This window comes from Misgurnus anguillicaudatus, chromosome 15, assembly GCF_027580225.2.
Source record: "Misgurnus anguillicaudatus chromosome 15, ASM2758022v2, whole genome shotgun sequence".
Lineage (NCBI taxonomy): Eukaryota > Metazoa > Chordata > Actinopteri > Cypriniformes > Cobitidae > Misgurnus > Misgurnus anguillicaudatus.
In genome coordinates this window covers 24,764,623-24,792,435 of record NC_073351.2, presented here as the reverse complement: position 1 = coordinate 24,792,435, position 27,813 = coordinate 24,764,623, and the positions used below count along the sequence as shown (strand labels likewise).

General features: G+C 38.8%; 1 protein-coding gene and 1 long non-coding RNA gene across 4 annotated transcripts in view; both read right to left on the bottom strand.

Moving 5' to 3' along the window:
- Positions 1–2,152: 2,152 nt before the first annotated feature.
- LOC129419688 (uncharacterized) lies at positions 2,153–20,743 on the bottom strand. 3 transcript variants are annotated; one of them, XR_008636620.2, is made up of 6 exons: positions 20,310–20,743; positions 18,434–18,560; positions 14,110–14,135; positions 13,908–14,025; positions 13,714–13,819; positions 2,153–2,665 (listed from the first exon to the last, which is right to left on the bottom strand). It is a non-coding gene; the product is annotated as an uncharacterized lncRNA (long non-coding RNA). The 3 variants fall into 3 exon arrangements; XR_008636619.2 differs by having other exon boundaries at positions 13,908–14,135; XR_008636621.2 differs by lacking the exons at positions 13,908–14,025; positions 14,110–14,135.
- Positions 20,744–22,707: 1,964 nt separating this feature from the next.
- The window catches only part of zfpm1 (zinc finger protein, FOG family member 1), an 81,901-nt gene continuing 76,795 nt past the window's right edge, over positions 22,708–27,813 (bottom strand). Inside the window, exon 9 of the mRNA XM_055174097.2 lies at positions 22,708–26,869. Within this exon, the coding sequence (XP_055030072.2) occupies positions 24,531–26,869 (2,339 nt within the window). The 3' untranslated portion in view covers positions 22,708–24,530. The remainder of the gene's footprint in view (positions 26,870–27,813) is intronic.

The window sequence follows — 27,813 nt, the reverse complement described above, 5'->3', positions numbered from 1 at the left end:
CCATGCGTTTTAGATGTCAATGAACCCTAATGCAAGAATTCATCCAATAAGTGGTCGGGACTCGGGACACAATCAACTTGTGCATAAAGCGGCGGAGACATCTCTCACCCGCAAATAGGCGTCCTCCCGGTGGCATGACAACACCGGCCCTCGTGGCCAAAAAAACAGACCGGCCCACCGGGAATCCTCCCGGTTCTCCCTATGGCCAATCCGGGCCTGGAGATCACAGAACCATGTGTTCATTTAAAAAATGTGTTCAGTGTGAGCACAGACCATTCACAATCACATTTAGCTCTTGAAATATAATTATCCTGGTACCACAGGATGCCTTTTATTAAAAAGGGCTTCTTTTTTGATGCACACAGCCGGCTGCGACCTCTTTCGAAGTTCAACATTCAATTTCTAAATCTACTTAAAGCTTGATCAAATGTCTCTGATCATGTAATACAGCTTTTAAAACACATTTGAGGAGAATATAAAACAGCATAACAAATTTATAATGAACCAGAGCTCATCGCCCTGCGATAGACTCACATAAGTGGCCAATGCTGGAGTTTCTAATACAGTGGGCTATTGGAGTCTGGTAAGCCTAGGGTGACCATACCTGCCATTCTTCCCGCACGTGTCATGGCCAGGATTTCGGGTTCGTCTTCCGAAAGTCGTATTTGTCGACCGCATATGTCATAAAGGATTATTATTATTATTATTACAGAAAAGCAACCGTTACATTTTAAGGTAAGAATGAAACTACGATTGCATGTCTTATGTTTTAACTGAATGGCGTATGCAGTCAACAAATACAACTTCCGGAAGACGCACCGAAATCCTGGCCAGGATGCGTCCGGGAAGAATGGCACGTATGGTCACCCTAGGTAAGCCATTAAGATAATTTTTTTATTTATATTGCCTGAAATAGTCCCCTTAGTATCTTTCAAGAGCAGGGGACTATTTTCGGCACTACGTAATATCATTGCGCCTCCTGCAGCCATGTTACGGCGCAGAGTCCTTGAATATTACACCAGAATGAGAATATAGTTCCTAGCCATATCGGCCTAGAAAGTCTTAGTACACGATGTAACTACAGAAGAGTCAAGTTTTAAATAGGAAAAATATTGAAACTCTTTGGTTATTTTTTTAATGCGATGCTAATGGACTAATCAGATTCAATGAATTATACTAAGCTATGCTAAAAGTGGTAGCGCCAGACCCGGAGATCAGCTGAATGGATTCCAAAACGGTAGATTCAAATGTTTAATTCTAGGGGAGCTGGAAAATGAGCATATTTTCAAAAAAGGGTAGTGTCCCTTTAAAGGTGCATTGTGTAAATTTTAGCGGCATCTAGTGGTGAGGTTGCGAATTGCAACCAACGGCTTAGTGCACGGCTCACCCCTCGCTTTTGAAACACATAGAGAAGCTACGGTAGCCGCCACTGGACAAACATGTCATTGTCAGAGACAACTTAGTAAAAAATTGTCCTTTAAGGGCTTCTGTAGAAAAATGGCAGCACAAAATGGCGACTTCCATGTAAGGGGACCCTCGGTGTATGGAGATAAAAAGGTCTCGTTCTAAGGTAATAAAACATAACGAGTTATTATGTAAGGTCTTTATACACCCCTGATAATATAGTTTTGTATATAATTTTGCATTTCTGTCAAAAGATCCTTCTAAAAATTACACACTGCACCTTTAAGAGTTTATAGTATAAAAAATTAGTTATAAATTTAAGTGAATAATTTTTTAAGTCTGTAAGCAACAAGAGACCAAAAGCAAACTCATCTGACTTCTCATTGGTCAGAGGATGACAATATATGACCCATATTCCTACTTTCAAGCAAACACACATTTCATACCAAGTTTTAACAGGCAGAAAAGAGACACTAACAAATGTTTGACCATGCATATAACACAAACTTATGCTGACCTTTAGATTTCAGATAGTGCTAACCGAGGCAGTGAAGTGTGACAGACAAAATGACCAGCTAGTGCCAGATGCCTGCAGGGCCATCGAACTGTTGCCACATGCTGTGTCATTGGAGAAACAAAAGGAGGTTGATATAACAACAACAACAAATAGCAAAATGTGGGAGACTAAACAATAACAAAACCAGACAGGTATTTTTATGCTGTTAAAAACAAGCACAAATAATGGAGTAGCAGGTTAGTGGTTTTAATAAAAGAGAAGCGTACACAAAATGACACAGACTTTATTTAGTCTAAACGATTTTTATCACTAGAAATCAGGCGAATGTTGTGCTGAATCTTTTGAGCCTTTGAGAAGCGGCCTCTGTAATTACAAGGCAGATAATAATACGTGTGATACTCTCGAATCGTCTTTAATAAAGTCTCACGAGGGAGCGTTGATGGGCTGCAAATGGGCAGAAAAGCGATGGAGAAATTCCAGAGATGAAAACCAGGATGAAACGAAGCTCCTATCTGTGAACTTTCACACGAGCCGTTCCCAGATTGCATGTCACTCTACGCCTAATGAAAATGAGTTTTTATCTGGTAAGAGCCTGGTCGTCAATGCCACTTTATTTCTTTCTCCTTTATGTTGTTAATTAGATATGCCAGCGTCAGACCGCAGAGATGTCATTCCCGACGTCCTGTTTATCATGCTGGTGAGATTCTGTCCGTGATTGTGACTCAATATATCGCAACTGTAAGGCTGCAGAATTAGAGGGAGAAAAAACATTAATTACGATACGGGTCTAGCAGGGAAAATCATAGCCGCTGATAAAATCCATTATCTAATACAGCCTACCCGGTCAGCGAGTTTTTAATAAATTCTGTATTTAAAGCCCCCATTTAAGTTGTTTTTAGCTTTTAGTATGAATATGTCCATCTTAAAGATTTAAGACACAAACATCGTGCTCCAAAACATTTGCATTTTAAAGATAAAGCATTTAAAATCTACACTAAAATTAGCTGTCACTGGTACAGTACGCTTTAAAAAGGTATTAATATAGGTACAGTATACATTTGGTAACACTATGTAGTGTACCTTTAAGGTACAAACATGCACTCTGGTAACAATATGTACTTCTGAGGTACTAATATGAACTCTTTTGGTTCAAAGTTGTACTTTTGAAAGGGCGCAGCCTCAGTGACAGCTAGGGACATTTTTTTCGGACGGTGTACAGTCTCTCACCTCCACCAATACAGCATTCTGCACTTCAGTTTCTCAAGAGATTCCAGGCTATAATGCAAACTAAAAGCTATTGGCCATTTAAAAAAGGGGAGGAGACACTTAATGTCTTACTCTAACTGGAAATAATGTCAATGCATTAAAGAAACCTGCACATTGCAAGGCACTTCTGTTGGTCTAAATCTGCAATACAAAACTTTATTAAAAATAGATCAAAATAAGATATAGCAAGTAGGGTAGAGCAGGGCACAACTTAACCTAACACTTTTTGGTTTTGACTCAATCATTCAAAATCTTGGACAATTACAAGCAAATATTTCAATACTATTTTGTCTATATTGAAGTCGATGCTGTTTATATATCTGTCTATAATAGACAGGTATCTATATTCATCCCTCATCTAATCATATAGTTCGATTATAAATGGATACAAATGTCTAAATATGTGAGAAAAAGCAGCACGATTATGACAAAACATTTTTTATATGTCACCCAGTCTGTAATAACCATACTACAGTTTCAAAATCAAATTCTGAGATAATGAGCATAAAAGTCTGAATTTAGCCATTTATTTCATTATGATGTCAATCTTTGACCTGACCTTATTCAATCAGTATTAAAGATATGAACAAAAATAAATTTAACACATGATTTTTGATAAGACAGGCACATTTATTTTGTTGGCAGCCAGCAATCATTTGTGTGTAGCCTATTAAAAACAACGGCAAGAGTTACGCTAACATTAGCGGTTTTCATATCGTAAGTGCTGAGGGGTTAGTTGTGGCACAGCGTTACAACTAACCCCACTGGGTCAAAATATTTTCAAGCCCACTAAAAAAAGTTGCTAAGAGCTGCAGACATATTTTAAAACAATGCTATGTTTTAGTCAACAAGACTAATATGATTAATATAACATACCATTGGATTTGGTGTCTTACACACCCAACTTAGAAACCAAAAAAAAAAAAAAAAAAATTAGATGAAAAAATTTACTTACATGCCACCAAAACACTCGTTCATCAATAACTCTCTAGAAAAACATTATACATTTCCAATAAATTGTGGGAGACCGTCTTTTGGCAGCGTGCACCAATGTAAACAGTCCGTGTTACAACTAACCCTGCGTTAGTTTTTGCCCCGCACTCCCCTTCATAAAGAATGAGTGTTACAATCTATCTGTTACAATGCCTTTAAACATGAAGAGAAGGCAACATTTATATGCAGATTAAAACCTTAAATGAACCAAAAGATGAGCAGAAATCTGTGTCATGTCCAGTGGCGGCGGTGTCTTCTTTTTTTTCGAGGGCGCACGATGCGAAGTTTGTCAACATGTAGCCCATCATGTGAGTGGTTCGTCATTTCAAAATATGTGTTCTGCGCATCAAGTGATCCTATGTGCATCACATGTCTTGTCAAAATTTTGAATTTGCACACCTCGAAATAGCAGTCACCAGCCGCCACTAGTCATTACGGATGTAACGATTAAATTGCGTGTCCCAATAAAAAATGCCTGTCTGAAATCGATTCCGAATCGCAAGAATGCGATTCTTTGTTTCATGCACAGCTTACTACGGCATTTGGTCAGTAGGAAGTCCTTATCAATCTAAAATCATTATGAGTCGGAGTCGTTTATAACGTGCATTTAAAAAAGCAACACCCGTTAAATAAAAATCATTCAAAATATTCTTTATTATCATGAAAATACCTGAAGCAATTTGAAGAACAGCGATATAAATATTCCTGTAGACATTTCCTTGATTAGCGTTTGTAATGCTACTACTTCTGTGGCACAAAGGGAGTTTCTGCATGAGAGCGCCCCCTGGCGTTTGGATGTGCCGAGATTTCACCGTAATTCATTCAAATTCATTCATTGAGAAAACACGCATTTGCACGATTAATCGTTACAGCCATACTGGTCATGTTCTTGAGCAAGACCAGACGAGAAACAGCATTTAACATGTTCAATAACTGACAAAGACAAAGGGAAACACAAGGTATACACATGGCAATCAAGGGAAACAAGATACAATTAGGGTTTGACTTTATGCACCACCGCAAGAACCAACAGGTAGATGACATTAATTGATGTATCACATGAAGTTGAGCACACCTTAAAATGACAAAGCACTCAAACAGAACTGTGAAACTCGTGTTAAAGTAATTGCTCAGGAACTAACCGTCAATTATGGTTTTCAAACACTGAGAGGAAATTATTGCAGCTGAAGTATAAAAATAAATGTTTTAGTTATTTTTTACGGTTTGACTTTAGCCACAGTTAAAAAATTTATGAAGACAATAACTCCCTCTCTTTAATTATTTAATTTCTTCTACACTGTTACCAGAACTGATCATTTCTCTGTCTCAGCAAAGCCAAGAAACTCTGGTAAAAAGTCTGGTGAAACCATGGTTGCCAGCCTACAGCTTCTCCACCTGACCTGAGGTCACTGTGACCAAATACAGCAAGAGAGGAAGAAAAAGAGAGTAGGAAAAAGCAAAAGAAAACGGGGAAGAAACAGACAGCAGACATTTGTCACGTTTGTCAGCCAATAATTTCTATAAATGCTAAAGCTCAGTTTTCAGAATTCTTGTTGTTTTGCTCTTCTGCCTCAACCTGACAGTACATTTAGTATTTTAGAGCATCATCATTCTCGAAGGCCAAAGCGGTTAAATGTTGGCGAATTGTATGAAACACTGATGGTACTCGGCTTTAAGCCTCACAAGCTGACTCACCTCCCCACAATCAATCTCACACATCTACTCCTATACCAGTTTTTATAAACCAGTTTCAGACCATAAGGGCTCTTATGGTACAATTTAGTGCTGATTTGTGTCAAATTCACATCTTTTCCTGCTGAGGCACATCCCCAACAAAATCTATTGAGTAAGTGGAGGAGTATTTCATAGTGCTTTGAGGTCCAAAACTGCAGGAGCCATTCAATATGATCTTTAAAATACCTAACTGTGATGTAGCTGTATGCCAAAACCATTAAAGGTGAATATGTGAAAACAATTCCTTCTTAAACAGTTTTAGTTGGTTTTAACTCTCAGATTACTTCATCTTTGTGTTATTGTAAAACATCAAACCACCTCGTCTACACTGTCAGAAAGAAATGGTAAAAAAAAATGGTCCTATGCTATTACTGGTGTGGTTCTGTATAAAGAGGTACTCGGTATAGAAATGTTTGCATTTGGTACCTTTGAGGTACTAATATGAACTCTTTAGGTGTACTTTTTGAAAGGGTAGTCCCCCAGTGACACCTAAAACCATTTTTTCTAAATAATGTACGTGTACGGCATGAAATAAGACAACCTAAATAAGAACTGCATTGGTTCAGTTTGTGTAAATCAATAGACATCATTTCAAGTTTTCAATAGTTAAAGCAGGTACTTTCAGGTACCGATGCAGCAGCACATTTCAGCTTACTGACAAAAAAACCTCACTGTCATGGCAACCAATAAAAAAGAGGGAGCAGATTCGATAACAGGTTACGCATTTTCTGTAGGTGCAAATCACGACTTGACATTACTGCTGGTGATTTCATCAATGTCAATAATTAGTTAATACACGTTGTGGATAATAAAAACTGAAAAGCAGGTATAACTACAGATGCTCTGTGTAGGAGAGAGAAATTTTACCTACACAATAATGAGGCGTTATGAGTCACAGCTATCTGAGATCATACACAGGTGCGGAATTCACATTGAAATTATACAGATCAAATGGGCTCTATGAAAACTTTAGTTATATTGCTAAAGTACTTTTTTAAAAGACTGCCGGTCTTAATACTGTATCTGCCAGGAGAGTTTATCCCCAGGAATATTAAAATGTGCTTGTATGTTTGCGTGTAGATAATATGGTGGTATTGTGCAACAAGGGGTTAAAAACCAAACAATTTCCATTAATTTTACTCCCAGAAATTGGGTGTCCTCAGTAAAGCTATGTTTACAAGTCTGAAGTCATGTTGTGTACAAGATATTTAGGTGTGGGGGGCTGTTGTAACAGTATTTCATGCATTCTATAATGCAGTTAAAGAGTTTGATTCCTCATGCTTAACATATGAAAAGGTAAAAAAAAATGTCTGTGTCGAATGCACTTCGCCAGGGTTCGTACAAGTATCAGAAATTTTTTTAAACTACAGAATCTGTTGCGCAAGCACTGCTACAACACTGGAAGTCCTTTTATGGGCAAAATAGCACATGCACACACCAACCAAGAGCTGACATGAAATCATCGTGACCGAAAGAAATGTGCTGTTGTCTGTGAGGAAAATTTAAAGTCGCCATGAAACGGAAGTAGTGATTGCCTAATTTTCCACGTGGTGAGGTATACAAGTGGAGATTTGCAAATGAGTTTGTTTAAAAAGCCTCACAGATCCAAAATCGAAAACACTTTGCATAATAATCTCCGCCTACAGCCTTGCCCGGGAAAAATGAAAACTATGACCTGCCCTCAGACACTTCAGCTAGTTAATGTGTAAACATCATATCACGCTGTGTTTTCAGTTTGTGTTGTTTTCACTACCAAAGGATGAAGATATGAAGAATCAGTGGTTAAAATTACTTTTTCAAGGAGAAAAGATACATATATGGTACCCACTTTATTTAGAACAACATACATCTCCTAACCACAACCTGTAAGTTACATACTTGCGTAAATGAGTATGTATGTTGTTGTTTAAAATCTTAATTTACTGTCAGAGAGTCACGTTAGCAAACGGCTAGCACATGCTGCACTTACGGTTTTGCTATGACCCGGTTAGCTTACATAAATGCTTAAATGAGTGTAAAATGTTAGATTCAGGGGTGCAAACTCATCAGGGGTGAAAAAGGTGACAAGACACAAGCGCTCTTATATAAGCGGATACGCGGCTTGCACGCTCCTCTTAAACAGAAACAGGTATATAGCGCATATAGCACTGTTGTCAACGGCTTAAAATCACTTAACTTAAAACTGCGGTGCGTGAACAAATGTTAAGCTTTATGACCACGCGCACAGCAACGTGACGTGGGCGCGTAACCTCAAATGAGAAAATACTACGAGTTAAGTATGTGCACTCAATCTGCAGACTGCTTAAACTTCGGCAGCAAATGAGGTGGCTATAAATTGTAAAACATAACCCGCCAAACTGGCTAGTAATTTGACATCGTTACCACCAGTGTTGGGGGTAACGCATTACAAGTAACTTGAGTTACGTAATAATATTACTTTTCTGAAGTAACGAGTAAAGTAACGCATTACTTTTTAAATGTACACATTAATATTTAAGTTACTTTTTCAAAAAAGTAACTCAAGTTACTTTTTTAGTTTAATTAATTTGATTAAAAAATATGTACTGAAATAAACTAAACGTATGCACTCTCTGTGCCTGTGTGGAAACAGTTTGAGTCAGAAACTGAGATGGCAAGCCGGAGCTAAACATTTTTGTGATGAAATATGCAACTTCTGAATGCAGAACTTTTCAGTCATAAAAACACCTGCAAGGCCTGAAAGAGATCAAGCTTTAGGCACGAAAAAGTAACGCAAAAGTAACTAAAAGTAACGTAAGCATTACTTTCCATGAAAAGTAACGAAGTAATGCAATTAGTTACTTTTTTGGGGAGTAACTTAATATTGTAATGCATTACTTTTAAAAGTAACTTTCCCCAACACTGGTTACCACAATAGCTGGACATGATTTTCATAATTTCATTTACTGCTACCATGTCGCAGACCCCCCTCACCCCTCATTTTCAAAAACTCATCGGATCTAGACGAATCACAAGAATGACCTATTTTGTATCAAAAAACGGCGAATTTCGCCGAAAGGTGACAAGTTTGCACCCCTGTAGATTCTATCGTCGTTTTTATTGCTTGGATTAATGATGAGTGATGTGTATTGATGTCGATAATGTCTTCTCAGTGAATCATGTTAGCACTAGGTCAACACATATTCCACTATTGTTGGTCTGTGCCACTGATCTGTGATCTGTGCTGAGACTGTGTCAGTTGACCAATCAGAGCAGAGTAGGCTGAAAGATGGGGTTTAGGCAGACTGAGTCGGCTTCACACGAATCGTTTGGGGATCTCTGAAAAATGGGGTTATTTTAAATTTATATTTTGAGAAAATTACAGTGTTTTTTTTACCTTGCATGCATTTAAACCTGTTATAAACATTGATAGGATGCTCAAAATTTGCATCTTACTGGCTCTTTAAAGCTGGATTTCGTTGAAATGGGGCGGTTCCAACCGCGTCATGTGTCGCAGGCGGTAAGTAAACCTGCATCAGATGTCTTTGTTTTGTTGGCAATCGGCACGTAAGTGGATAATTTATGATTCACTACATGTTTATGTCGTATATGCAGAGATAGTGGGATAATGTTTTGTGCGTGTTGCTTACTTGTGACTCGCTCTGCCCGCGGTACGCCCCCAGGAGCTCGGCTTTATTCAGAAAGTAGCGCTACAACTGATCTGTATTTTATAAATCTGATAAAACTAAAGACTCTTAAGATATATGAAGGATACCATACTACTCCATACTCAAGATTAACATGAGATTAGCAGAAACAGCGCGTGTTATGTGACCTTTAAATACTTGAGACCATAATTTATAAAGTGTAGTCACAATTTGCACTGTAATGCAGAAATTTTACAAAGTGCACAGTTTTAAAGTGTACACTATAAAAATAATGTGATCAATAAGTCACAACAACTTTTTTCTGTTACTTTATAACATATCAAACAATTTTACTTTAAGACAGCTACAGGTATGCAGTATAAAAGAACATCTATAAGTGTTCAGCTATATCAACACATCTCAAATTCTGCATTTCTTAGTGAAAACTAAACAAATTCAGAGACTCTCATTATATTTCTAACAAGTATGTTACTGAATCAGAATATGTAATATAAAAAAGAAAGATAAAAGAGCGTTAATTGCATTGTTCTCACAAGTTAATTGTGTCATTCATTTTCTATCCTTGCCAGCAGTATTTTTAACGTCAGCACTACTGCAGTTTCCCCAGCCTGTTTTTGTATTTGACCGAGACCACTTTTGCTCTGAACAGATTTTCTCACTATAAAATTCTCCCATCTAATGTACAGACCCCGGAGGTCTTGATGGCCCAGGGAGCTCAATGGGTCTTGCTTGAGGCTGATCATTTTCCAATCACCCAGTTCAAAGTAAACCATCTACACCAGCTCTCAACTCTATTTGACTCAGGCTATCACAATGGCTCAGATCCCACCTCACTCTCTCGGGTTTCTATGGAAACATTTAACAGCCGACAGTAATCGCTTAAACATTCCCTCCTTCCTCCTCCTATAACATTATAAACTAGATACACCAACAACTCTTATAGACAACAGTTAGACACCATACGTTGACATTTGTCAAATCACTCTAATAGGTCTGACTGGAGTGGCTGCCATGACATAATTTATGTGCAATTATTAATCACTGATGACATTCATGAAGGAATATAATAAGAACTGAATAATTAGTTAACCTTTCATACTGCCTTTCAACAGATTTTGTAAGGCACACGCAGATCCGAGAAAAGTAAGAGTGCAAAAATAGAGCCTTTCAATCACCTTTAATTTTTTGGGTTTACAATTTTGAAAAAGGTGCTACACAATGCCATAGAACCAGGGATTTCAAAGGTTTTTGGCATCTGAACCCCCTTTGGATCAAATTATTTGAAGTACCCCCTTAGATTTTAAGGAAAAATTTTAATAATTTAATATCAAATTTTGAATGTTTCATTAAAAAAGCAGTTTTAAAGTTTTTATCAGTATTATTTTACAACAGAGGTTCGCGAACCCCAGTTTGGGAAGCACTGCCATTTTTTGCTGTATGGTTCCATAAAGAACGGGATCGAAGAACCTGTATGTTTCACAAAAAGTGTAACAATTTTTAAACTATAAAAAAATGTGAAATTGTTCTTCTAAAAACTTTTAATTGAATGGTCTTAACTGTTTTTTTGTCTTAGTGTTTAGCCATTTCAGGGAGCCGGTCTCCTCGCTTCTATTCAACAACTATATTAACATGTGAACCTGTGAAATGCAAAAGTAAATGCAAATGTTGAAAACCTTTGCATTTTAAGCAGAACAGGGCAGCGCTGTCAAGGTCTGCACAAGATGTGTTTATCAACTGCAATACCAAACAAAATAAATCTAATAAATTTGTTTTTACTTGAGTTTATCCTTATTGCTATACCACAGGGCCTGTTGAATGCTTCATTCTGATTGGTTAAGAAATGTTAATTATTTTTCTGTTAAAGGTGCAGTGTGTAAATATTAGCGGCATCTAGTGGTGAGGTTGCGAATTGTAACCAACGGCTCAGTCTACTGCTCATCCCTCGCTTTTGAAACACATAGAGAAGCTACGGTAGCCGCCACCGGACAAACATGTCATCTTCGGAGACAACTTAGTAAAAAAATTGTCCTTTAAGGGCTTCTGTAGAAAAATGGCAGCACAAAATGGTGACTTCCATGTAAGGGGACCCTCTGTATATGTAGATAAAACGGTCTCGTTCTAAGGTAATAAACACATAACGGTTCATTATGAAAGGTCTTTATACACCCCTGATCATATAGTTTTGTATATTATTTTGCATTTATGTCAAAAGATCCTTCTAAAATTACACACTGCACCTTTAAACGCACACCTAATATTGACACCCTTACCCAAACTCAACTCTAACCCTAATGCCAGGCGACAATGGTTTAAAAATCATAAAATATAAAAAAAATCATGATAAAAGGTATAAACCAATACTTAAGGTGACATCCTAACGCAAACACCAAATCTAACCCTTAACCGAAGCATCAATGGTTTGAAAATAGAACAAAACAGTTGAGTAACAAATACGTGACAATAACACGTAAACAGAAATACGTGACATGTTCACGTAAAAAGGCGGAAAAACGTGTCAGTGTCACGAAAAAGACTCACAAATTTACGTGACTATAGGTACATCATTTCGTGAGACAGGGTTGGAAATTCAGCTTTTTCATGCATTGAGCATGAATGTCTTTATCGTGTCACTCGCACGAACTTCCATATATAGTTTTTCTTGTCCGTGGCATGACTTTCTTTTTAAGTGGCATTTTATGTATTGTTTTCTCATAGTTTTTTCCTATTTTCATACCATTGTCAACCAATACATAAAATTATGTCCTAACCCAAACCCCAAATCTAACCCCGACCCCAAGCGACAATTATTTAAAAATAGGGGCAAATATTAGAAAACAATACATAAAATGACACGAAAAAGAAAGTCGTGCCATGGACACGAAAAACTATTTATAGAAATTTGTGCTGAATGACACGAAAAAGACATTCGCTGAATTTTGTGCCATGGACACAGATTAATAACATTTTTCGTGACTATAGCACGACTTGCCATGAGATCATGTCACATCTTTCTGAGGTAAGATCAGGGAAGAGTGATTTCACAGATATTACGCTTCTATACTTTTTAATTAATTTATTCAAACCTGTTCATTGAAGCCCTTGGATAACAAGGTATTTACTTATTTGCAGAATGCCAGAGGATGGATTTGTGTCTGGTGGTTGTCTGATCCAGGTCTTAGACTGTTATCTATAAAGCAGCTCAATAGCATAAGCAAAGTCAAATAATAATATAGTAATAAGCCTATAGCTTAACTTACAAACAGCACACAGTTCATCCCCTGCATATTGCACAGAAACTGGAAATCATTTTCTTGGTCCACATTGTCAGAAAATATTGGTTAAAATGATCCTTAGTATTGCAGTTCCCTTTAAAAATATCGTAATAATATGTACCATTTATGTACAGATGTGTATACATGTGATGCCAATATGTACCTTTGAGATACTAACATATTCTTTGGTACCAATATGTACCTTTGAGGTACTAACATGAATTCTTTAGTTGTAAAGGTGTACTTTTTCTGTGATAGATAGGGACCATTTTTCTGACAGTGTAGAAGGGAACTAGCACAAAATGGTTATTTTAACAGTCCACCAAGCATACAATCTTATTAATGTAATGAACATTCCTGAAAAACAGTGAATAATTTAACAAAAGTTATAAAAAATAATGTGTTTTGAATGAGGACCACCTTCACGAATGTATAAACTAGACCTCCAAGAGCAGAACATGATTTTACACTGCTTTTTGAGTTGCATGGTTATACTACATGTTTGATTCTGCCATTATCATTTTTGCTTGCACAAAATAGTCTCATACACAATTTTGGAGACTGCTGTGTGAAGACAGTGTGAATATAAAAGAATGACAAAAGAATTCGTGCTGTGTATAAAGATCAGAGGTGATCTCATAAATCTGTGTTGACTAATGAGGACAGAATGACTCACAATCACATCAGCCCACAGTCAAGTACCTTAACCTCAATGCTTTTGACACATTACTCATAAATGGATATTCAAACCTGCAATTTTCTTGTAATGTTGTCATTTTCGTCACAATTTGTAAGCATATATCTTTTTCAAAAAATGACTCACCTGGCTAGAGCAGTGACTCTTACAGACCATCATTAAAATCAGTGTTGTTGGATGATTGAAAGAGAAATGCAAATTTACCTCTCTTGCAGACAGTGGGGTCAGACCTCCTCTCCTCATAACAGCTTGGGGTCTTATTAATACCTCTGCATTACAAATTGAATTCCATGTGTGCCAGCAAAGCATCCTATGGAAAAAACACCATGCAGACAGCACATTCACATCACTTTTAGTCTCCTGGTGTGATAATTGATTCATTAGTATATTACTGTCACCTGAAGACTTGAAAAAAAAGGACCGTCAATTATGTGCTTCTCATAGAGAACAGCTCATTAGGATTGGTAGCGATCGGTTGCTAAGGAGCTGATTGTCCCGATACTTCGGAGTTGGTGCCTGAGCATCATAAAACCATCACTATTAGCTCGGACCACCTAACTATACCTCACCATGGCCTTTTCTGTGCTCTCATCATGTTACCTGTCGTGGCTCTCCAGTGATTCATGCTGTGGGGAAAATATTGCGGCGTTATATTTACAGCATTAGTACATGCACATTTAATATGAATCTGTTAAGATCTGCACTTAAAGTCTGTGTAAAGTCATTTCCAAGAATTGTCTGTAAACACATAAAAAATTAAGAAAACGTTACAAGAGAGGTAACAAAGACTGAACTATTTATGAAGTACTGAAGTGCTGCAGTGGCGGCCAGTGACTACTTTTCGGAGGTGCACAATGCGATGCTTATTAAAACATGTATGTAGCCCAACATGTTTGTGGCTCGTCATGTCAAAATATGTGTTTGGCGCGTCATGTGAACCTATGTGCATCACGTGTCATGTCAAAATAGGTGCCTGCTGCAGATGCTTCGAAGGGGTTTATGATAAAAAAGACCCTCATGTTTGCCAGATACTCGCTAAAATCTCATGTGTGATCAGAGTTAAGTGTTAAAGGAATATTCCATTTTCTTAAAAGAAAAATCCAGATAATTTACTCACCACCATGTCATCCAAAACGCCGTTTCTTTGTTCAGTCGAGAAGAAATTATGTTTTTTGAGGAAAAAATTGCAGGATTTTTCTCATTTTAATGGACTTTTTAATATAGACACCAACAATTAACACTTAACTCAACACGTAACAGTTTTTTTCAATGGAGTTTCAAAGGACTATAAACAATCCCAAACGAGGCATAAGGGTCTTATCTAGCAAAACGATTGTCATTTTTGACAAGAAAAATAACAAATATACACTTTTAAACCACAACTTCTCGTCTAGATCCGGTCCAGCGCGACGTAACGTAAATGCGTAGTTACGTAGGGAGGTCACGTGTTACATATATAAAACGCACATTTGCGGACCATTGTAAACAATAAACTGACACAAAAGACATTAATTAGTATCAGTTGACATACAACAACGTAGGAACGGTCCTCTTTCAATCACTTGTAAACACTGGGGCGGAGTTTCGCGTTCGTCCTCTGTGACCTCTTGACATCATGACGTATTGGTGGGGTCACGCTGGCGCATCACGACCGGATCTAGACGAGAAGTTGTGGTCCAAAAGTGGATATTTTCCATTTTCCCTGTCAAAAATGACAATCGTTTTGCTAGATAAGACCCTTATGCCTCATTTGGGATTGTTTATAGTCCTTTGAAACTCTGAAAAAAACTGTTACGTGTTGAGTTAAGTGTTAATTGTTGGCGTCTATTAAAGTCTATTCAAATGAGAAAAATCCTGCAATGTTTTCTTCAAAAAACATAATTTCTTCTCGACTGAACAAAGAAAGACATCAACATTTTGGATGACATGGTGGTGAGTAAATTATCTGGATTTTTCTTTTATGAAAATGGAATATTCCTTTAAAGGGACACTCCACTTTTTTAAAAATATGCTCATTTTCCAGCTTCCCTAGAGTAAAACATTAGATTTTTACCATTTTGGAATCCATTCATCTGATCTCGCGGTCTGGCGGTACCAATTTTAGCATAATCCATTGAATCGGATTAGACTATTAGCATCGCGTTAAAACATAACCAAAGAGTTTTAATATTTTTCCTATTTAAAACTTGACTTCTGTAGTTACATCGTGTACTGACGGAAAGTTAAAAGTTGTGATTTTCTAGGCAGATATGTATAGGAACTATACACTCATTCTGGCTTAATAATCAAGGACTTTGCTGATGTAACATGGCTGCTATTGAAAGTAACCAAGGGGACTATTTTCTGGCAGTGCGTCATATCACTAGTACACAATGTAGCTACAGAAGAGCCAAGTTTTAAATAGGAAAAATATCGAAACTTTTTGGTTATTTTTTAGCGCAATGCTAATGGTCTAATCAGATTTAATGAATTGTGCTAAGCTATGCTAAAAGTGGTACCGCCAGACCTGGAAATCAGCTGAATTAATTCCAAAATGGTAAAAATCGAAAGTGGAAATCTAGGGGACCTGGAAAATGAGCATATTTTCAAAAAAGTGGAGTGTCCCTTTAAGTTAGTGTCTTGCGAGTTTTTTGTAAACGTGAACGTTTCTTTTATCAGAAACTCTTACGTCGCTTGTGCAACAGGCACATATTTGACACATGATGCACCGCACATATTTTGACATGACGAGACACATACGACACTCCGAACACATATTTTGAATTCGCACCCCTTTGAAAGACAAAGAAGTCACCGGTAATCACTGCTTAATTGTGGAGTCACACCACTTAACATTTTTTTTTTAAATTTCTGTGTTCAGGATTATTTGGGCGGAGCTAAAACTGTGCCTCGATGACGCACTGGAGCCACTGAGCATGGCCCGCCCCCAACACAATCGCAAGCATCAATTCAGGTTGTAAGTCCATGGCCCCAGGGTTTGAAAGTAAAGAATACTGCCTGTTTTCTACACTGTAAAAAAATCAGTAGAAATTACAATAGTATTGCAGCTGGGTTGCCGGTAAGTTACCGTAGATTTAGATGTATGTTATTTACTGGCAAGAGTTTGTTCAAAGTTACATTTTAAATATTAACAAGTCTTTATCTTTACAGAATAAAACTATACAATAACAGCGTCATGCAAAGCATTCATCAAACTTTTTCTGTTTTTTGCTTCAGATTGTGTTTCTCAGAATGTTTTGCTTGATGCTGTTTTTCTAGTTTTATTCTGTAAAGACAAAGACTTGTAAATGTTCATTTAACTTTGAACAAAATGTTGCCAGTAATAACATACATTTAAATCTACGGTAAGTTACCGGCAACCCAACTGCAAATTTCTAATGGAATTTTTTTACAGTGCAAGATTTTGATAACATTATTTTTATTTGTTTGCCGTGTTTTTAATTATTCAAATTTGATGGTGTGGTCAATATCAAATTTTCTGGAGTCACAAACTGAGTACACAAATAGCATGAAGTGTGAAAATCATGCAATACATAATTGGAATTTGGCATGCATATGATACAGGGCTCCAGACTAACTTTTTCACTAGGAGCACAGTGGCCCCCAAATGAAAATTTTAGGGGCGCAACCAGAACATTTTGAATTAAAAAAAGGTCACATTTACTGGTCGGACATGTGCGACTGAATGTAAAATTCAGTGGCACACTCTCAAATTTTGGTGGCAGTCTGGAGCCCTGTGATAGGCCAGTCCTTCCCATTCACTTTTTTGTCATTTTATTTATTGGTTTCTCAATTTTTTCCTGTTTTTTAAACCATTTTCACTTGGGTTTAGGGTTAGATTTGAGATTTGCTTAAGGAGGTTATTTAATATACAGGTTTCTCCATGTTTTTGAGCCATGGTCGCTTGGAGTTGGGGTTAAAATTGGGGTTTGGGTTATGATGTCATTTTTATGTAACAAAAAGTTGTTCTAACCCTAAACCCAAGCGACAATGGTAAAAAAAGGAAAATAATTGAAAAAACAAATAAAACAACAAAAAAAAGATGTGCCGTTTAAGTAAATGGTATTCATAATCTATTTATACGCAACTCCTTGAGACTGGGTAGCCACCACTCTGAAACAAACGCCTTGTCGAAAATAACAAATGTTTCGGTTTCCTAAAGACGAGGGGAGATGGCAAGCATGGATCACCGCCATGTGAAGGGAGGTTTGGCAGCCGATCTGTAGTCAACACTGTATACATTATATAGTAGCCTACACGTTTTACACAGTAATGTTAGTTCAGTGTAGTTTTTGATACGCTTTAGGTATGATTTGAAGATATCTACTTATTTTGCTTGTTATTAGAAATAAACTACTCTGAAAGGACTCTGTTACTGATTCTCTGTGTGAAGTTCATCAGGAGTTACTTTTGTTCATCCAAACATCAGACTGTCAAATGGTACCTTAGCTGTCACTGTGGCAGTACCCTTTAAAAAGGTCCTACTATTTAGGTACAGATATGTATACATTTGGTACCTATATGTACTTCTGAGGTACCAGTAAGAACTAGTGTAGGTGCAAAGGTGTAATTTTAGAAAGGGTACAGCCTCAGTGAACAATTTTTACATTTTTTTTCTGACAGAGCACAGAATCATTCTGTTGCACAAAATGTTATTTGTAGTAGCAAACTTTGACTGCAATGGTTGACTGAATGATGCCCTCTTCTACGGCATCGCTGTGAAAAACCCTTTTTTACCCTAAGAAGTGGAGTCATGGGTGATGATCTCTCATCCAAAGTATCCACAGCTATCTGCTTTATTGCACTGAAGGTACTTCAGATAAGAGACCACCTGACTTGGATCATGTTTGCCAAAACCACTCAAGACAGCACCTCATTTAATGTTATATTTTGGAAGGTTTAAACAGACCACTGGAAATATTACCGGAAATCCACTGAGAAAATTTGAAATCCTGCTCGAAAATACACGGCGAAAGAAATTGACTTTATCTTCGTCGCCAGCTGTCACAGGAAAGGCTTTGCCATTTTCCAGGCATTCAGACAACTCGTCCCTGAGAAAGAGAAAAAGAAGCCAAACATGTGCTGTCAGATTCTAAAAGCATGAATTATGACCACCCAAAGATAATATGACCTTCAGAAACTTGCATTTGATTACCATCATCACAATCTAATACATGCTGTGCAAAATTGAGTTCTTGCACTACAGGTGAGCATTGTTTTGTTATTTTTAAATTGATTTGTGTTGCAATTGGCGCAGGCTAGCATTTTTTTATGCCTCTTCCATCTCCCAAATATCCTAAAAATGACCAGTATTGAATGCCAAGTATGAGAAGACCTCTAGGTTTTTCTTTAGTTTCTCCAACCCCTCATCTTTGGCTTCATTAGATGCACTTCACTACAGGTGAACGGATGAAAATGGCCAATCAATGACTGGAGTGCAGCAAAGGTTGACATCTGTGTTGCATTCAGTCAATCCCTGTATCGACTGACATTAGAAAAACAAAACCCCCCATTTGATTCAAACAACAGTGCTCAACAATTAGTGCCTGGTTGGCATTGGACATTTTAAATGCATTCTCATATATTCATGAATAGCTGTTTTACTCAGTGAATAGGAGGCGTCAAGGACGCCAACACTATGATGCTGGAATCCGACAGTCCTTGTCTTTTGCCCTCCTTGCTTTGCAAGACAGGGATGCACTATGCTAATAACTCAATTCCTGAAAGAATTATGCAGAAATGGCAAATGAAAAACCCAACTGTGCACTTTGGGATATATTACAGCCATTAAAATGTCTAATGGATTTTAAATACCATTCAACAAACCCCTTTTCATTAAATATTGTTTATACTAACCATGAAATCTGAAAGGTAAAATTGGCCTTAGCTCCCTCAGGACACCATTCGTGTTAATTATTCAAATCCAAGCGAAACAGTTAGGCCATCTATCCCCTAGGCCTGATTTTGTTGCGATTCATTTTGTGAAACATCATCGCTGTCGTCATTTCACCCCACATCTTTACCACGCAGTGTACAATTTATCATTAAAAACCTCAAAGATCAATCTTTGGGATCCATTGAAAACAAAATAAAAGCTCGGGGCCTTGAATTTAAAAGACGTCAAGAGGACGTTTTATTTTTTAGTAATGATGATGAAGTCATAAAAAAGAAAAATCCACAGGTACAAACGTCTTTTTAAAGAGCGGGGCGAAATAGCCTTGATACTTAAAGCAAGAAAGCCTGGCTTTATGCACATAATTGCAGCTCAGCTTATCGAGTGTTCTGTAAAAGCAAGCTGCCAGCGGATGGCTGTGTGAGTAATAATTTTATAAATCAAGAAGGCTTGAGAAAACGCACAATAACAACCAAAGAGTATGGGGAAATAGAGAAATAATTCACTACGCACAACATAACCTTCAGATTGTGAATGTAAATATTGATGCCAGCCTGTCTGTGGTGCATCAGTACATGTTTGTAAAATAGTTATTTACTGCACAAGGGAACCTGCATTCAAATCCAATAACATATGATTCCTTTGAATAAATCAAACCAAACTGCAAATGAATGATGAAACTGCTTGCTGTAATTGTAAGCTCACTGTCATTTCATTTCACAAAAGCTAACAATAAATGGTGTGGAGTAGATTAATAAAAAACATTATTTAATCTTTCAAAAGCAAAATAAAATACACTTAAATAAAATAAATGCACTTTAAAGGTTCTGCACCATAGAAGAACTATTTTAGGTACCAGAAAGAATCATTAAGCCCATTCACACAGACCGTTGGTCCCAGAAAATACCCGTAAAATTGCCAGACAAGCTTCTGAGTGAAGGCAAACACGTATCGTAAATCTTCTAGGATCGTTGCCGAAAAGAGGAATTAGTAAGATACACGGAAAAGAAACCCTCAGTGTGAACAAGAAGCAGAAACAATGCCGTAATGGGCGTGTCGAAGTGAGGACGTGCACGTCATCACAACAAAAGTTATGGTTAAGCGCTTTAAAACGAGAGATTTACATTAGTGATGGTCATTTTTGAAGCACTGCTTCATGAGCTTCGAAACCGTTACGAATCTTTTGTTTCGAATCAGTGGTTTGAAACGTGTTTCAAACTGGCCCAAGTCACGTGATTTTAGCAAACGAGGCTTCATTACGTCATAACTGTTTCGAAACGTTTTGAAAATCCGATGGTTCACCACTGCGGGAAGTTAGGTGAACTCGGGTCAGTTTTATAATGCAAGTTCATAAAACATTTATCCTTCTGACTAATAACACCATTTTGTCTATTTTTTGTTTATAGACAGATTGAATGACAAAAATTTGCATAATTAAAAGGGTAGAACTCGTTTTAATGATTTGTTTGCCCTAAATTAAACTGAAAACACATAAAACACTATTAAATATGCCTTAAGTTAAATAATTTTTTAACATATTTAATTAAAAAATCTTGCTATTATTTTGTAAAAAATTTTTTTTGGACATATCTGCTTTTACACTTATTTTGACCAGCAGGGGTCGCCAGCGTGTGGTGTTTCGAACTGCTTCAAAAAACTCAATCAATTTTCGAAGCAATTGGTTCAATTGATTCGTTTCTCTCATCACTCAACATTCACGACGAGAAATGTCGCTAACTAATTAACGTTAGACTGAAGCAGTTATCAAAAAATGAGACGCATAAACAATGCTGGGCGTGCCGTAGTAAAGACGCGCGTGTCATGGCAAATAAAGTTGGTTCAACTCTTTAATATGAGGAATTTACATGCAATACAACATTCATGACGAGAAATTTCAGCAAAATGGACTGACGAAGATATGAGGTAAGTTAGCTCGTCACTTACCGTGCTGAAGCGGAGATCATTCAGCAGCATAAAAAAAATATCGCGTCACGTGATCATTTGAGCTTATAATAAACAAAAATGCCCGCGCATCATCCCAACAAGATATATCATTCAGCTCCTCAAAACGGGGGTTTTAAATGCATATTAAAGGTGCAAAAGAGGATGTTTTATACATTTTTGCAATATTACTTGAAACTGTCTTTACTAAATGATAAAAGACTATTTATTAGGTGCACTGAAAGTAATAATATTAATATACGTCATCTGTGCACAAGGTAGGGCCTTAAAAACATCAGCCAATTGCTCATGTGGTCATCGCAATCCTCATTGGCCCCCTGGCTTGTCAATCACTGCCATTACGATCCTTGTGAGATACGTGCGCCCTCCAGTAACTTTACACAGGCGATGAAAATTCTTCTCAACACGTAACAGTGATTATTCTTTCTTTGTGGAATAATTATTGTTGTACTGTTATTCAGGTATATTGACGTTGTTATTGTACTGTAGTTGTAAGGCAGTGACCAGTCTGCTACATGCTAGTTGAAATGGGAGTACGTTAGCATCGACTGATCTAACGTTTTAAGTCTTATGTGTTTATTATCATATCATTTCACATAATGAATCCACTGACGCGACACAGCATATGGCGGTGGTAAACAAACACTTGTTCAAATATTCGTGCACGAGTTTTGGAAGGCGTTCCCTAGAAATGAGCTGTGAAGAAGGGAGGCTGTTCTTACGCATGCGCTCATTTAAAAAACTCAGTAACCGTTTTTGGATTCTCAGTCGGCGAAAAACATCCTAATTGCGCCTTTAACAATCACGATGAGAAATTTCTGAAAACTGTATTAAAGTTCACGCGCTCCTTTATAGTCTTATCATAAACGAAAATGCACGCAAGTGGTTTCAGGATAGAGAAATAATAAATAATATGCAAACTTCAGACGCTGCGTAGAAGAAAGTGCACGACTTTAAACAGGTCACATGTCTGTCCGGGACCTTGCAGATTCCGGCAAATTAATGGCAGTATGAACGAACAAAAAAATCTAACGATCCCGGGAAAATCCAGGCTTCATTTTCCGTGTATTTTCCGGAATGTCTGTGTGAAAAGCATATACAGTCAAAAGTTATTTTTGGAACCACACATTTAAAAATGGTTCCTCTATGCACCTTTCATTTTTGTAAGAATGTTACATACGAGTTTACAAAGTACTAAGATAAAAGAGTATGACAAGTTGTCTCGCACTTTGAATGTCCTTCTGGACTCTTTATTTCCCATGCATAGTTTGGACAAAAATGTGTAGTGGATCTTCTTGTAGCTGAAATAGACAAACAAACCCCCAAAAAATGTTTGACATTCATTATTTTTCCATCAACATTTTTTTAATTATTCACAAAGTATTTTAATTATCTTTTGCTTGTGTTAGAATGTTCTAAATTCACGAGCAAGTCCTTCGGGGACAGGATTTGGACAGGAAAAGTGCTGTAAAAACATAAATACATTACAAAAAAGCTTCTAAAACTAAAACATTCAGCATTTTTGTACAACACAGTGCAATAGAAAAGGGATCAGCAAAGGTCAAAATAGGGCATTCAGCACTGTTCTTTCTTAGACAATTGAGACAGTCACTAAATGATAAAACAATGGAACTGTAAACGCCTCCGTGTGAATTTACAACGGGTGCAGCACCGTTTCAAACCCACAACAGCAGAGAAATTTGAACTGTTCTCATTTCGCACAGTTCTGCGCCTTTCTGTTCGTAGTTTATGTTTTTGTAACAAAGGAAATGGGAAACACCACTGGTAACATCCGTAAAGTCCACTCGGTGGCGGAGATTGAGCAACGTTGTGAAACATTAATGACCCGTTGTTGCAGACACGCTGACGAGAGTCTTTGTTAAGGCTTTGCCAGGGTAGCCTGCTCAGAAGCACAGATTGCATGACGCTGTGGTTTAACTTGGTTACAGAGGGGAATTAAACGTCAGTGAGTCACAAAAAAGAAAAACAGAGAGATTGACAAGGACGCCGGGTTGCCAGTATAACCTTAAGGAGCAATAGAAACGAGTGAGTCAGTTTTAAATTCTCTTGCTTTCAGTGGCCTTCAACGTTGCTTGACAGTGTGCAAGACATTGATATGCATCTTTTCTATACTATACTATACTTCATTTCCAGGTAAAAATAAAAAAGGCCAAACAAACATGCATTCTTACGCATGTTCATAACAGTGAAATTCTCCAGAGTATCTTACAAATGACACTTTATCAGGTCAAAAAGGCTTTCTGATTCGAAGCAGTGAATGTTTTGTGTCGAAGTAGAGACAGAGTGCGCTGGTGACCAGAGAACAAACATCTTAAACTTCAAAATCTAATCCTTATCACTGTCCTTTATAAAGAAGCAGAACAATCTGTTAAAAAATGTCTGTTTGGCAGCCATGACCAAATACTGACACGAAACGACGAGTGTGTGCCGTCTTACTAGAACAACACTTACATATTTACTTCTCAATGTGAAGTCAAACACATTCAAAAATGAAGAAACTATATCACATTAGGATTGAAATGTCGACAGTATGACAAAAACAATAAATGATTACCTTGTAAAGACAATAGGTAATATTTCAATGAAATGCATGAGGACTCAAATTAAAAATAACTTCACATTTGTTTAAAATTCAAAACTTCTTGAACTGGTAACCAGATAGGAATTTCATCTAGGTTATTCAGTTTTTACAGAATAACTAAAGATTTGCAGAACATCTCATATAAAGACCTCCACTAGGGGTCAGATGCGATTTAAAAAGAATGGCTCAGACAAACAATATTTACCCACATACAATGCAATCGATTCAAACCTAATTAAACATTAAAGCAAAGAAGCGATTTAGTCCAAAGCTAACTTCATCAGCAGATATGGTATGACTTGTAAAAAGTTTGCAAGCATGTGGGAATAGGTCATTGGGGCATTGTGCAGGTAGTTACATCTCTTAGTGTAATACAAACTTGACCCATAACGTGTAATAAGTTACCATAGTAACAACACCAGAACCAATGGGGTCAGCATCGAGACCTCCGTGTCTGGCTAGTAACAGTTCTGCTGTCGCACTCTGTCTTGTATGAGGTCAGGTAGTGCCATGGTTGGCACTTCTATGCATGAGAAGAATGGCAGGATTGACTGTGTAGAGGACTCACTTGACATGTTCGGCACTGTGGGAGGAACAGTAGTATTTTTTGTGTGCAATGAAGGTGGAGAGGCTGCTGAATTTAATGTTGCACAGCCGGCAGAAGCGAGTGTTTCCGTTCTGCAGGGAGGCGAGGGGCGTTTTGGGCATGGGTGAAGCCGTGTGGGTGTGGCCTAGTGACAGGGCTGCCTTTTCAGGAATGAGCGGGGGGACGGGGGTGTGGCCCACCTCTTTTAGAGCTTCAGGCACAGGTGATACAGTTCGAGGGACGCTGGGCGACAGGGCAGGGGGTGTGTTTTTTGGAGAACCAGAGTGGTGTTCTGGAGGCTTCCCGTTAAGAATGGGTGAGGAAGGAGAGGTCGCTTCTAACTTGAGGCTCCGGCCATTCACGCTGTCCCTATGGGGTCGGGGGTTCGGTTTAGGAGGGGTGAGTGGTGCTCCATCACGTGGGCTAAGGCTAGGACTGGGACTGACTCCAGCTGAGCGTGTCTCTAGATGTTGCTGTAGGGTGACCACCAGACCGTGAGCCATTTTGAAATGCTCCACTAGATCACAAGTCAACTGCTTATTAGGAGGGCAATAGGGACAGACCACCGGGGGGCTGTTGGGGGTCTTTGCTCCATGTACAGCATTAGGAGCAGTGGATTCAGGGCCAGGTAATGAAGATGGATTTCCAACCGCAGCAGTTTTTCCCATCTGAAGCCCCTTCGCATCAGAGTGCAGGTCCAGAGCTCGACTTTTGGGTGAGGTGGAGGCGGGTCTCTTTAGGCGGTTCAGCTGCTCAAGCGTGTGGGGCTGCAGGGTTGTTGCGGGGCAGTAGTAGGTCTTGTGTGCCAGGTAGTTCTCGATGCTGTTGAAGCTGATGCTGCAAGCGGTGCACTTGTGGTAGTCGGTAAGTGGCACAGCGGGAATGCTGCTCCCTCTCTGGTTTTCACTCAGCCGGGGTCTTTTGCTAAGGTCGATAGGGCCATCACCATCAGGAGTGGAGCTGCGTGTTGATGGTGGAGGAACTGAAGCGGCCTCCTGTTTCACCCCGAGGCCTGTTGCTACCGTCAAAGGGGTAGCATTGGCCAAAGCCTCACTTTGAGCCATGTGGATCTCGTACATCTTCTTGCGCTTACGTGTGCGAATAGGTTGGGGCAGGAAGGCAGTCTTGCCAGAATGTGGCCGCTGGTTGGAGGGGTCATGTCTTGAGGCGCAATAAAAACGCTTGTGCACAATGTAGTTTTCGTGACGGCTAAAGCGGATGTTGCAGGCCCGGCAGAACGTGCGAGTAAGTTCATCCTCCGGGTCTTCGGCGGACCCGCTAGGACTTTGGCTACCCTCGCTGGCCTGACCCCCTCCAGGCCCCTCCCCCTCTGAGGAAGAGGAGCAGGTGCCATCCTTCATGCCCGGATCTTCACTTTTCCCCTCCATTGATTTGGGCTCTGAGGCCGTTCCTCCTGTTGCAGGGTCTGAGTAGCTAGGCGATGCTGAAGCTGTGCGGCTCAACGGTCTGGCCTGTGGTGAAGCAGCATGGGCAGCGGGAGGAGCAGCAGTGGCGGCGGCTGTCCCTTCTTTTAACAGACTCGCAGCCTCGCCCTGCTGATGTCTGCTCGAGCAGTAAAGCCTCTTGTGGACGTAGAAGTTGTTGATGTGGTTGAAGGTAATGTCACATTCAAAGCAAGTGGCTCCCTTGTGAATGCTAGCGGGGGAACCTGATGGGAAAAAGCCTGGCTGTCCAGGCACTGGACCCTGTCCTTGTTTAAGTCTGCTGTGCACCATCTCAGACATCTTAGCCAGGATCTCAGATGCTTGCGGCATAATGGCAGCCTCAGAATTGAACATGTACTGTGGCAAGAACATTGCTCCTCCAGGGAGAACCGAACCTCCCGTTCCAGGGTGTACGGGGCTGGAACCTGGAGTAGGACTGGTCGGCTCCGTTTTAACTGCCACCCCCAAGGGACTCTTAGGTGAAGCAGACTGAGATGAGCTTCCCTCCACAGCATTTCTTTGAGGGCTGTCCACTGTTTCTTCCTCCTTTGAGTCTGTTTCGTAGTCCGACCGTGGTTCTTCTTTGATGTTGAGGTGGTTCTGGGGGCTGCAGCCACGAGAGGTGGCCGAGCTGCCGTTGGCTCCTGGGCTGGATGAATCGGGTCTGGACACGCAGGCGGCAGGTTCTCCATCTTGGGGGTCTGGGAGCTCAGAGGAGGGAGGACTGCTGTGACGCGGTGTAGGGCTTCGGTCAGCTGGAACCCTCACTTCTAGGTGTGTGTGGACATGCTGCTGGAGAAGGGCAGGTGTTTCGGCAGAGTAGCCACACACTTGACATTTCAGGACAATTCCAGAGTCTCCTGGACTCAAGCCTGTCATAAAGAAATGATGATTGAGGGTTAGATACAGGATAATGTTTTTTAAACTTCAGTCTAAAATAGCTGCGCTCTAATACAGATATGCGCAAAACTTGATATTTTCTAAATGTCAATAAAAAACTTTTGCAAAATGACAGCGTTTCCGACTAAAACTTTGTTTTTCCTCTTGCGATAAGTCATTCTAAACGTCACGTAGACGGAAGTAGGATATTTTAAGTCATTAATTTAATGAAAGTGTTATTCCAAACATTAATGCAAAGACATTTTAAAGGATTAGACCATTTTCTTAAAAAAAATCCAGATAATTTACTCACCACCATGTCATCCCAAATGTTGATGTCTTTCTTTGTTCAGTCAAGAAGAAATTATGTTTTTTGAGGAAAACATTCCAGGATTTTTCTAATTTTAATGGACTCCAATGGACCACAAACACGCAACAGTTTCAATGCAGTTCAAAATTGCAATTTAAAAGGACTCTAAAAAATCACAAACGAGGCACAAGGGTCCCATCCAGCGAAACAACCGTCATTTTTGACAAGAAAAATAAAAATATGCACTTTTTAACCACAACTTCTCGTCTATCTCCGGTCCTGTGATGCGCCAGCGCGACCTCAATTTGAAGTGTGGAGAAAGAGGACCGTTCTGGCGTTGTTGTATGTGGAATGATACTAATTAATGTCTTTGTGTCAGTTAATTGTTTAAAATGGTCCGCAAATGTGTGTTTCACATATGTAACACGTGACCTTTTCACGGCATTACACAATTGGGTGAGGTCGTGCTGGCGCGTCGCGGGACCGGAGTTAGACGGGAAGTTGTGGTTTAAAAGTGCATATTTTTTTATTTTTCTTATCAAAAATGACAATCGTTTCGCTAGATAAGACCCTTATGCCTCGTTTGGAATTGTTTAGAGTCCTTTGAAACTCAGTTGAAACTGCAAT